General features: G+C 41.1%; 1 protein-coding gene across 4 annotated transcripts in view; it reads right to left on the bottom strand.

The window, feature by feature from the left end:
• Positions 1–5,688, bottom strand: part of sytl4 (synaptotagmin-like 4) — a 40,594-nt gene extending 34,906 nt beyond the window's left edge. The window contains exons 1-2 of one of the 4 annotated variants that reach the window (XM_061899942.1): positions 5,425–5,688; positions 2,142–2,298 (exon numbers count right to left, since the gene is read on the bottom strand). In XM_061899942.1, the coding sequence (XP_061755926.1) occupies positions 2,142–2,260 (119 nt within the window). In that variant the 5' untranslated portion in view covers positions 2,261–2,298; positions 5,425–5,688. The remainder of the gene's footprint in view (positions 1–2,141; positions 2,299–5,424) is intronic. The other 3 variants (XM_061899943.1, XM_061899941.1, XM_061899944.1) reach the window with 3 other exon arrangements.
• Between the last annotated feature and the right edge of the window lie 7,107 nt (positions 5,689–12,795).

Raw genomic sequence — 12,795 nt, 5'->3', positions numbered from 1 at the left:
ACCCTGCAGTCTGTGACTTTGTTACTGCAGACAGTACCCTGCAGTCTGTGACTTTGTTACTGCAGACAGTACCCTGCAGTCTGTGACTATGTTACTGCAGACAGTACCCTGCAGTCTGTGACTATGTTACTGCGGACACAGTACCCTGCAGTCTGTGACTATGTTACTGCGGACACAGTACCCTGCAGTCTGTGACTATGTTACTGCGGACACAGTACCCCGCAGTCTGTGACTATGTTACTGCAGACAGTACCCTGCAGTGAGTTTATATAGCATAAGAACAAGTACATACATTAGAAATACATTTGATTATTTACATTTGGTTATTTACAATCCGGGGAGATGGGATGTTAGTTAAGGGTTGAAGTTGCCTGGAGGTGTTGTTTTAGAGCGCTTTTGAAGTAGGATAGAGATGCACTTACTTTTACACCTGTTGGGAGTGCATTCCACATTGATCTGGCAATCTTCTTTTGCATGTAACATGACAAGTACAAACCCCGTTTCCATATGAGTTGGGAAATTGTGTTAGATGTAAATATAAACGGAATACAATGATTTGCAAATCCTTTTCAACCCATATTCAATTGAATGCACTACAAAGAATACAATTGAATATGCTACAAAGACAACATATTTGATGTTCAAACTCATAAACTTATTTTTTTTTTTCCAACCAATAATTAACTTAGAATTTCATGGCTGCAACACGTGCCAAAGTAGTTGGGAACGGACATGTTCCCCACTGTGTCACATCACCTTTTCTTTTAACAACACTCAATAAACGTTTGGGAACTGAGGAAACTAATTGTTGAAGCTTTGGAAGTGGAATTTTTTCTCATTCTTGTTTTATGTAGAGCTTCAGTCGTTCAACAGTCAGGGGTCTCTGCTGTAGCGACCAACTGTAGTTACTGACAGTGTTTTTTTGAAGTGTTCCTGACCCCATGTGGTGATATCGTTTACACACTGATGTCGGTTTTTGATGCAGTACCGCCTGAGGGATCAAAAGTCCGTAATATCATCGCTTACGTGCAGTGATTTCTCCAGATTCTCTGAACTTTTTGATGATTTTACGGACTGTAGATGGTAAAATCCCTAAATTCCTTGCAATAGCTTGTTGAGAAATGTTGTTCTAAGACTGTTGGACAATTTGCTTACAAAGTGGTGACCCTCACCTCATCCTTGTTTGTGAATTACTTAGCATTTCATGGAAGGTGTTTTTATACCCAATCATGGCACCCACCTGTTCCCAATTAGCCTGCACACCTGTGGGATGTTCCATATAAGTGTTTGATGAGCATTCCTCAACTTTATCAGTATTTAATGCCACCTTTCCCAACTTCTTTGTCACACGTTGCTGGCATCAAATTCTAAAGTTAATGATTATTTGCAAAATCATTATATTCCGTTTATATTTACATCTAACACAATTTCCCAACTCATATGGAAACGGGGTTTGTACAATAAACGCAGAAGTTGTAGTTTATAATCTTGTTGAGTTCCAACTGACGCGTTAGTGTGGTGTGTTTTGCACATTCCGGGAACAAGTACTTGTATAAAGTGTCGAGGAGCGCCGAGTCAGTACCGCTCAGCAGAAAAACAGGACGCTAAGCTATGAGGAGCCATTATTCAGAGCTAACTCTCACACACGCACAACTGAAATGCTCTCATACACACTAATGAAATCCTCCCGTACATACTGATTTTTTCGTCTCGTACGCTACTGAAATCCTCATACACGTTAATGAAATGCTCTCATACATACTACTGAAATCCTGTTCAACACATTAATGAAATCCTCTCATGCACACCACTGTTATGCTCTCACACATCACCGAAATCTTCTCACACACCACCCAAATCCTCACACACAAGTCACCGAAATCCTCTCAGACACCACAGAAACTCCAAAATTTTCTCACACACACTACTGTAACACCTTCACATAAACAATTGAAAGAAGATGATCTCACACACGAATAAAACGCTCTCAGTTTCGGTAGTGTGTATGAGAGGATTTTAGTAGCGCGCGCGAAGATCACCGGTGTGTGTGAGAGGATTTCCGCAGTGTGTGTGAGAGGATTTCAGTGGTGTAATTCTGAATAATGACCCTAAGGGCCACTTCTAAGAAGCTAACTTCTTACAGAACACGCTGCTCCTCAGCTTTCCTCAAGTCTTCATCTCGTCGCAGCACATCCAGGATGGCCTCCCGTTCGCTGTCAGAGAGGAAGTCCAGGTTGATATTGTCAGCTAGCTTGAGCATTGTGGCGTCGGTGCTCAGTCAAGTTACGTCAAGTCCGCCTGATGGAGAAAGGAAAGAGTAAAGGGCTTCTGTCATGGGGGTCAAACACATGGCGAAGCAAGCACACTTTGTTTAGCAGTGGTTCCATAACTGTGCAACTCAACAGGCCACACAAGAATCAAACAGGACAAGGCCTGTGACATTTAGACACCTCAGTATGTGTGTCTGGGGATCAGGATTCAGGATTCAGGATTCAGGATGGATGACAAAGACCAAGGAGTTCCAGCAAACAAGCGGGCTTGTCTGCCAAAACCAAACTTTTCTTCGAAAGATCTTTTTTTAATTGAGCATACACACGTGGAGAGCACACTTTAAATCACCTTCAAATTGCGTTGCAGTTGACTGCCAGTGTGAAGCTTTGAAGAAAATGTCCTTGTATGAATTCCTTGAAAAAGGCAAAGTAAAAAAAAAAATACCTGCGAGGCAACCAAGAGGAATCTGCGCATGAGCACATCTCATCTCAAGTTCTCCCACAGACTGAACAAACCTGAATGTTTCTGTATTCCGAAACACATTTTTTTTTATTAACGACGCAAGGAAACTATTATACTTTACAGTTAGAACCGAGAGAGTGACCTAACTATTAATTTGAAAGTAAACTGTGATTAATTGGAATTACTGCTTGACACGCACTCATGTAAAACTGCCAAGTATTTATCATCATTGTAAAACTATGTATCATGTCAAAGTGTACACACAAGTATTTATGTCAAAGTGTACACACAAGTATTTATGTCAAAGTGTACACACAAGAAGTATTTATGTCTAAGTGTACACACAACAAGTATTTATGTCAAAGTGTACATACAACAAGTATTTATGTCAAAGTGTACACACAACAAGTATTTATGTCAAAGTGTACACACAATAAGTATTTATGTCAAAGTGTACACACAACAAGTATTTATGTCAAAGTGTACACACAACAAGTATTTATGTCAAAGTGTACACACAAGTATTTATGTCAAAGTGTACACACAAGTATTTATGTCAAAGTGTACACACAAGTATTTATGTCAAAGTGTACACAAAAGAAGTATTTATGTCAAAGTGTACACAAAAGAAGTATTTATGTCAAAGTGTACACACAAGAAGTATTTATGTCAAAGTGTACACACAAGAAGTATTTATGTCAAAGTGTACACACAAGAAGTATTTATGTCAAAGTGTACACACAACAAGTATTTATGTCTAAGTGTACAAACAAGAATTATTGATCATCATTGTAAAACTATGTATCATGTCAAAGTGTACACACAAGTATTTATGTCAAAGTGTACACACAAGTATTTATGTCAAAGTGTACACACAAGAAGTGTTTATGTCAAAGTGTACACACAAGAAGTATTTATGTCAAAGTGTACACACAAGAAGTATTTATGTCAAAGTGTACACACAAGAAGTATTTATGTCAAAGTGTACACACAAGAAGTATTTATGTCAAAGTGTACACACAAGAAGTATTTATGTCAAAGTGTACACACAACAGGTATTTGTAGTCATTATAAAACTATGTATCATGTCAAAGTGTACACACAACAAGTATTTATGTCAAAGTGTACACACAACAAGTATTGATGTAAAAGTGTACACACAAGAAGTATTTATGTCAAAGTGTACACACAAGAAGTATTTATGTCAAAGTGTACACACAAGTATTTATGTCTAAGTGTACAAACAAGAATTATTTATCATCATTGTAAAACTATGTATCATGTCAAAGTGTACACACAAGTATTTATGTCAAAGTGTACACACAAGTATTTATGTCAAAGTGTACACACAAGAAGTATTTATGTCAAAGTGTACACACAAGTATTTATGTCAAAGTGTACACACAAGAAGTATTTATGTCAAAGTGTACACACAAGAAGTATTTATGTCAAAGTGTACACACAAGAAGTATTTATGTCAAAGTGTACACACAAGTATTTATGTCAAAGTGTACACACAAGTATTTATGTCAAAGTGTACACACAAGTATTTATGTCAAAGTGTACACACAAGAAGTATTTATGTCAAAGTGTACACACAAGTATTTATGTCAAAGTGTACACACAAGAAGTATTTATGTCAAAGTGTACACACAAGAAGTATTTATGTCAAAGTGTACACACAAGAAGTATTTATGTCAAAGTGTACACACAAGTATTTATGTCAAAGTGTACACACAAGTATTTATGTCAAAGTGTACACACAATAAGTATTCATGTCAAAGTGTGCACACAAGAAGTATTTATGTCAAAGTGTACACACAACAAGTATTTATGTCAAAGTGTACACACAACAAGTATTTATGTCAAAGTGGACACAAAAGAAGTACTTATGTCAAAGTGTACACACAACAAGTATAAATGTCAAAGTGTACACACAACAAGTATTTATGTCAAAGTGTACACACAACAAGTATTTATGTCAAAGTGTACACACAACAAGTATTTATGTCAAAGTGTACACACAACAAGTATTTATGTCAAAGTGTACACACAAGTATTTATGTCAAAGTGTACACACAAGAAGTATTTATGTCAAAGTGTACACACAAGAAGTATTTATGTCAAAGTGTACACACAAGAAGTACTTATGTCAAAGTGTACACACAACAAGTATAAATGTCAAAGTGTACACACAACAAGTATTTATGTCAAAGTGTACACACAAGAAGTATTTATGTCCAAGTGTACACACAAGAAGTATTTATGTCCAAGTGTACACACAACAAGTATTTATGTCAAAGTGTACACACAAGAAGTATTTATGTCCAAGTGTACACACAAGAAGTATTTATGTCAAAGTGTACACACAAGTATTTATGTCAAAGTGTACACACAACAAATATTTATATTAAGTGTACAAACAAGAAGTATTTATCATCATTGTAAAACTATGTATCATGTCAAAGTGTACACACAAGTATTTATGTCAAAGTGTACACACAAGTATTTATGTCAAAGTGTACACACAACAAATATTTATATTAAGTGTACACACAACAAGTATTTATGTCAAAGTGTACACACAACAAGTATTTATGTCAAAGTGTACACACAAGAAGTATTTATGTCAAAGTGTACACACAAGAAGTATTTATCAGAGTTGCATTACACGACAAATTCCAAATGCACCTGCTGTGAAAAGCTGACGTCATCGCGGGCGAAGACGTGTTTTTCCCCAAAAAGCTTCCAGACGGAAATTGGAGGCAAGACGTTCAAACGGAGACCTTACCGTGTCTTTTCCTTTTTCAACCTTCACTCGCTTTTGTCGAGCAAAGTGTGGACATTGTCTTCGCTCCACTGCGGGAAAACCCCGACTAAAGTTCCAACTTCCACGTCAAGGAACCGGAAGTGAGGAATGCACAAGCGCCTCTTCCGCCTACCTTCCCGCGCACGTGCATCCTCTGCAACAGGAAGTAGTGACCATCAATAAATAGTCTTCACAAAGTAGAAGATAAAAGACTGGCTTGGAAGAAAAGCTACAAACCATGAGTGAGATTATGTGTGTCCATGCAGCTTGTTGAGTTGACTTCATTAAACAGCCTCAATTAGGATTTGTGTATCAAGAAATTAGCAGAACTTTTAAGATAGAAATACGTATTTTATTTTGAAAACAGGCATTATTTCAAACTTAAATTTAGCAAGATCTTTAAACAAGATTTTCTTGATGTTCTCAATAATAACATTTTAAACAAGAATAGAAACGATAGGATTATTCCTGCTAAAATGAAGCTTATGACATAAAGTCCATGACTACAAATAAGTAAATAGCTCCAAGTTAAAACTAGGGACTATTCTAGGAATAAAATGTAAAATCTTACAAGCGGCAAACAATTTGCTGTGTAATAATAACAAAGTACACTTCACTATTCAGTGGTTTAAGATTGTTTTAAACCTGCCTCAGAGGGTCACATGTTATTATTGGTATAATTTGCAGAAACATATTCAAAAGAGGCAGCACGGTGGAAGAGGGGTTTGTGCATCTGCCTCACAATACGAAGGTCCTGAGCAGTCTTGGGTCCAATCGCAGACTTGGGATAATTCTGTGTGGAGCTTGCATGTTCTCCCCGTGACTGCGTGGGTTCCCTCCGGGTACTCCGGCTTCCTCCCACCTCCAAAGACATGCACCTAGGGATAGGCCCCTCCCACCTCCAAAGACATGCACCTAGGGATAGGCCCCTCCCACCTCCAAAGACATGCACATGTGGATAGGCCCCTCCCACCTCCAAAGACATGCACCTGGGGATAGGCCCCTCCCACCTCCAAAGACATGCACCTGGGGATAGGCCACTCCCACCTCCAAAGACATGCACCTAGGGATAGGCCCCTCCCACCTCCAAAGACATGCACCTGGGGATAGGCCCCTCCCACCTCCAAAGACATGCACCTGGGGATAGGCCCCTCCCACCTCCACCTGGGGATAGGCCACTCCCACTTCCAAAGACATGCACCTGGGGATAGGCCCCTCCCACCTCCAAAGACATGCACCTAGGGATAGACCCCTCCCACCTCCAAAGACATGCACCTGGGGATAGGTTGATTGGCAACACTAAATGGTCCCTAGTGTGTGAATGTTGTCTACCTGTGTTGGCCCTGCTATGAGGTGACTTGTCCAGGGTGTACTCTGCCTCCCGCCCGAATGCAGCTGAGATAGGCTCCAGCGACTCCAAAAGGGACAAGCGGTAGAAAATGGATGGATATTCATAAGGCAATTGTGTAACAATCCAAGCAAGGAATAATCTTCAAGTATAAATCCAAGGACTCCTATAGAATAAACAGGACCAAAGTGATCGTTTTGTGGAAGTTGAGGACTCCTTTTGGGCAACTGGTGTGGAAAGTTGCTGTGCTGCACCTGCAACTGATGACCTGACATGTCCACCATCCATTGATCTCTTCCACAGTAAGATGTATATGAGGCAGCACTTCCACAAGACATCATTTCATGATATGCAGTATAAGAGATGCTCTGGATCACCTTGGATGTGCTGAGGCCTCTAGCCTCTCCCAGGAACCCGAGCCTGAAGCACGGCTTTTCATTTGGTGGCGGCCCTCACGCTTTCACATTTCAAGTGCGGCCATTCAGTGACTGTGTGCTGTGAGTGCGTTTATGTTTGTTGAACTTTTGAATGGTTGTGCCTAATGTCAATGCTTTTACGAGACACCTGTTGGAGTGCAGGAAATGGAAAGTGTCAAGCCTGAGGCCCACTCAACTCTGGGAGGTGTCTGGCAGTAAAGAATAAGGAAGTATGTTGACAACATCAAAACATTTATGTAATTGTAAGCTGATTTGCCCAATAATAACACCATGTGATGCAGAAAAACATCCATCCATCCATCCATCCATCCATCTTCTTCCGCTTATCCGAGGTCGGGTCGCGGGGGCAACAACCTAAGCAGGGAAACCCAGACTTCCCTTTTCCCAGCCACTTCGTCTAGCTCTTCCCGGGGGATCCCGAGGCGTTCCCAGGCCAGCCGGGAGACATAGTCTTCCCAACGTGTCCTGGGTCTTCCACGTGGCCTCCTACCGGTTGGACGTGCCCTAAACACCTCCCTAGGGAGGCGTTCGGGTGGCATCCTGACCAAATGCCCGAACCACCTCATCTGGCTCCTCTCGATGTGGAGGAGCAGCGGCTTTACTTTGAGTTCCTCCCGGATGGCAGAGCTTCTCACCCTATCTCTAAGGGAGAGCCCCGCCACACGGCGGAGGAAACTCATTTCGGCCGCTTGTACCCGTGATCTTATCCTTTCGGTCATGACCATAGGTGAGGATGGGAACGTAGATCGACCGGTAAATAGAGAGCTTTGCCTTCCGGCTCAGCTCCTTCTTCACCACAACGGATCGGTTCAACGACCGCATTACTGAAGATGTCGCACCGATCCGCCTGTCGATCTCACGATCCACTCTTCCCTCACTCGCAGAAAAACACACATACTAAAATTGGAAAGGTACAAAAACCATAGTTGCTGAACACCTTACTTACCACATTCATGGTTTAAGCATTGATTTCCCTAAAACTAACATTGTTAACAAGTAAATGTTCCAAACAATCCGGTCAAATATTTGTATAAATATACAAATAAAGATTGAATTGAAATTAGCCAAAAAAAAATTAACATAGCAATGCATTGTGGGAACACGGTGACAGCCATTTTAACTGTCCTGTTGCATTCTGGGGAAAAAACATCGCTTAAAGTAGCAATGTATTTAGCTGCTTTTAAATACTTTCCACTTTCACAAACTACAGAAGTTTGGGCCATCATAGTGTCGCGTCTGACCAATCCTCTTCTCGGGGAATAGAACACGCTGGTCAATCCCAACTTCTTTTGGATGACATATGCGCCATGTTGAGTAAGACCACCACCACAGAATAGCAATAATATCAAGTTTTACTAAAGCTTTAGGAGACCAGCCCTCACAACGCAATAAGAGTTTTATACCCTAAACCCTAAACCTAAAATCAAGAAGCCGTCTAAAAATCAAACGGAAAGAGTCACTATATTTAGTACGAAAACAGCCCCCTCCCGCCCAGAAAGAAATACAGCCTTTTTGTTATAAACGGATTAGGCCTCCTCCACAGAAGGGGAGTACAGTATACTCCCAATAGACATTCCAGCGCCTTTTGCTAGCGGACATAAGATACAAGCACGGAGATCACAAGAAGACACACTACGTAAGAAAATACTGGCTGCTTTAAACATGACTATGGATTAAAAGAACACTTACAAATATCTAATTCACACAATAGTCACTGCCATCGTGCCATTGGGCAAGACACTTGACTCACCTTTCTCCCACTGCCATCGTGCCATTGGGCAAGACACTTGACTCACCTTTCTCCCACTGCCATCGTGCCATTGGGTAAGACACTTGACTCACCTTTCTCCCACTGCCATCCTAGTCACTGCCATCGTGCCATTGGGCAAGACACTTGACTCCCCTTTCTCCCACTGCCATTGTGCCATTGGGCAAGACACTTGACTCCCCTTTCTCCCACTGCCATCGTGCCATTGGGCAAGACACTTGACTCACCTTTCTCCCACTGCCATCCTAGTCACTGCCATCGTGCCATTGGGCAAGACACTTGACTCACCTTTCTCCCACTGCCATCGTGCCATTGGGCAAGACACTTGACTCACCTTTCTCCCACTGCCATCGTGCCATTGGGCAAGACACTTGACTCCCCTTTCTCCCACTGCCATCGTGCCATTGGGCAAGACACTTGACTCCCATTTCTCCCACTGCCATCGTGCCAATGGGCAAGACACTTGACTCACCTTTCTCCCACTGCCATCGTGCCATTGGGCAAGACACTTGACTCCCCTTTCTCCCACTGCCATCGTGCCATTGGGTAAGACACTTGACTCCCCTTTCTCCCACTGCCATCGTGCCATTGGGCAAGACACTTGACTCCCCTTTCTCCCACTGCCATCGTGCCATTGAGCAAGACACTTGACTCCCCTTTCTCCCACTGCCATCGTGCTATTGGGCAAGACACTTGACTCCCCTTTCTCCCACTGCCATCCTAGTCACTGCCATCGTGCCATTGGGCAAGACACTTGACTCACCTTTCTCCCACTGCCATCGTGCCATTGAGTAAGACACTTGACTCACCTTTCTCCCACTGCCATCGTGCCATTGGGCAAGACACTTGACTCACCTTTCTCCCACTGCCCTCCTAGTCACTGCCATCGTGCCATTGGGCAAGACACTTGACTCCCCTTTCTCCCACTGCCATCCTGCCATTGGGCAAGACACTTGACTCCCCTTTCTCCCACTGCCATCCAGGGTGGTATAAATGTAACTCAGCCCAGGATTGAACCCCAGACTACTCAGGACCTTCGTGTTGTGAGGCAGACGCACTAACCCCTCTGCCACTGTGAAGCCCTGCTCCAAATACAACAAGTTGTAATTGACGGGAAGCTCTGACGTTTAGCTACATCAGATGTTCTCAAACGTTTTTTCCCCGAAGTCCCACCTCGGAAAACACCTGGCTCTCCAAATTGCATCATTATGCACAACATGAAAATACAGTAGCATAGTAGGGCTAAGTATTCATTGAAAACAGGGCAGAGGTTGCACTGTAACATTACACATGTTTGAACAGTAACACTGTGTCGGACTATATATAAAACACTGTACTTTAATTGGGTGATTCTTTTGGCGTACCACTAGACTGAATTGGAGAATGACTGGTCTCGAGATTAAAGCATTGAAAGTAAGAATAATATATATTATTGACTGTGGGTCTTATGGATCACAGAGATATTTAGGCTGATTTTTTTTTAAACGGCCAATGCTAAAAAAAACAACAATGCACCAAAAGCAATGTTGGAATGAATGATTTACCTATTGAAGAGTCTGATGACTTCACATCCACTTTGAACATTTTGGGGAGCAAATATTGCTTATTTTGTGTTTTCCTATCAAAAAAGGGGGTTTTGACAAAATAGGTGCAAAACATAAAAAAACGGATAGCTCTGAAGTTGATCTATAAATATTTAAGCATTGAACATTTTTTTTTAAATAGATAAGACTTATTTTGAACATTTTAATGACTTGAGACCTTTAACATTCACCAAAATTGTGGGGAGTCCTCAAGGTTCCAATAAATATTGTATTGCTTTGAAACATGCCCTTCACATGCTTTCATAGTTTGGACACCCCTGCTTTATGTAAATCAAAGCCGTACTCAGTTCTGCACTTGTAAACCTAACATTTAAAGCAGTGTGCAGAAAATATTCAATGTCAATCATACATCTATGAATAAAATCATCTGATATATTTGGAGGAGGGTCACAGATACACAACAAAATATTCTGGGAGTGAAAACTCTTCATTGAAATCCACCTGTCAATAGCTCAGGAGTGACATTACTAAGAATAGGTTGTTTTGTGTCAGAGTAAACAAATCTACATATTTGTGTTTTCAATATAGAAAAAAAGCATTAGACCCCTTTAAATCGGTGATTGACTATAGGTAATTTTGTTAAAAAGGCACAATTTATTCCCCTAAATCAGGGGTGCCCATTACGTCGATCGCGAGCTACCAGTTGACCGCGGGGGGTGTGTCAGTCGATCTCCAGCCAGGCTTTTAAAAAAAAATAGACCTAAAAATTTGTGATCATCAATCTTCACCAAGACGTCACTTAAATGACATTCACGGTACCGGAGGGTCTTGTGAGATGACGCTGGCTGCTGCAAGATCATTATTATGAAAATATGACCGAGAGGAAGGCGAGAAACACTTTTTATTTCAACAGACTCTCGCGCCGTACCTTCCGTCAAAACTCTAAAGGCCGACTGCACATTTCCTATCTTCACAATAAAAGCCCTGCTTCATGCTGCCTGCGCTAACTAAATACAGAGTCTCGGAAAACTGGCGTGCACAAGCGATCCCTCAGAAAGCTGGCGTGCACATCACTTGTGCACGCCAGCTTTCCGAGACTCTTATTTTGTTAGCGCAGGCAGCATGAAGCAGGGCTTTTATTGTGAAGATAGGAAATGCGCAGTCGGCCTTTAGAGTTTTGACGGAAGGTGCGGCGCGAAAGTCTGTTGAAATAAAAAGTGTTTCTCGCCTTCCTCTCTGTCATTTTTTCATAATAATGAACTGGCAGCAGCCAGCGTCATCTCACAAGACCCTCGGGTGCCGTGAATGTCAATCAAGCAAGCTACGGAATTTGCCGCCAATGTTTTTCTTGTAAAGTGTATGGAAGCTGGATGAATGAGATGCCAAAAACCAACCACTTTCATGTGGTATTGTACAGAAAGGACAACTTTTTTTCTCCTCCATTTGAAAATGTGGGCGTTATCATCATTAATGTCTGATTCCAATCAATGCAAGTCATCAGAATCAGATAATACACCAACTTATATTCTTGTCTTCATGAAAGAAAGACATCTATATGTGTTACATATGCTTGTATTATCATTAAACACATTTAAGTTGTTTACAAAAATGTCTCTTTCATAAATAAATAAATGATATATATAAATGAGGTAGATCCCCTCGAGTTGGTCAATTGAAAAGTAGCTCGCCTGCAGAAAAAGTGTGGGCACCCCTGCTCTAAATAAACTTAAACTGCATGGTCGTAGATAGGGGTGTCAAAAAAAAAGATTTTCAGATTATTCGCGACTCTTATTTGTAATGATTCTTGAGTTATTCAAAAAAAATGACAAGAAATACAAAAAACATACCATTTTTAATCTGTCCTGTCCAGCCACTCAGACAAATCATATTGTTGATGCAGATGATCTACAAAGTACAAAAGCAGTGAAGTTGTCACCTTGTCTAAATGCTAAATAAAAAGTGAATACAACAAATCCTTTTCAACTTATATTCAATTGAATAGACTGCAAAGACAAGATATTTCATCTTCACACTGACAAACTCTTTTTTTTACAAATAATCATAACTTAGAATGTAATGGCAGTAACACAATGCAAAAAAGGCATTTTTACCAGTGTGTTACATGGCCTTTCCTTTGAACAACACTCAGTGCAGGT

This window comes from Nerophis ophidion, linkage group LG05, assembly GCF_033978795.1.
Source record: "Nerophis ophidion isolate RoL-2023_Sa linkage group LG05, RoL_Noph_v1.0, whole genome shotgun sequence".
NCBI classification, from domain to species: Eukaryota; Metazoa; Chordata; class Actinopteri; order Syngnathiformes; family Syngnathidae; genus Nerophis; species Nerophis ophidion.
Note: the sequence above shows the minus strand (reverse complement) of the source record. Positions and strands in the feature narration are given on the sequence as shown.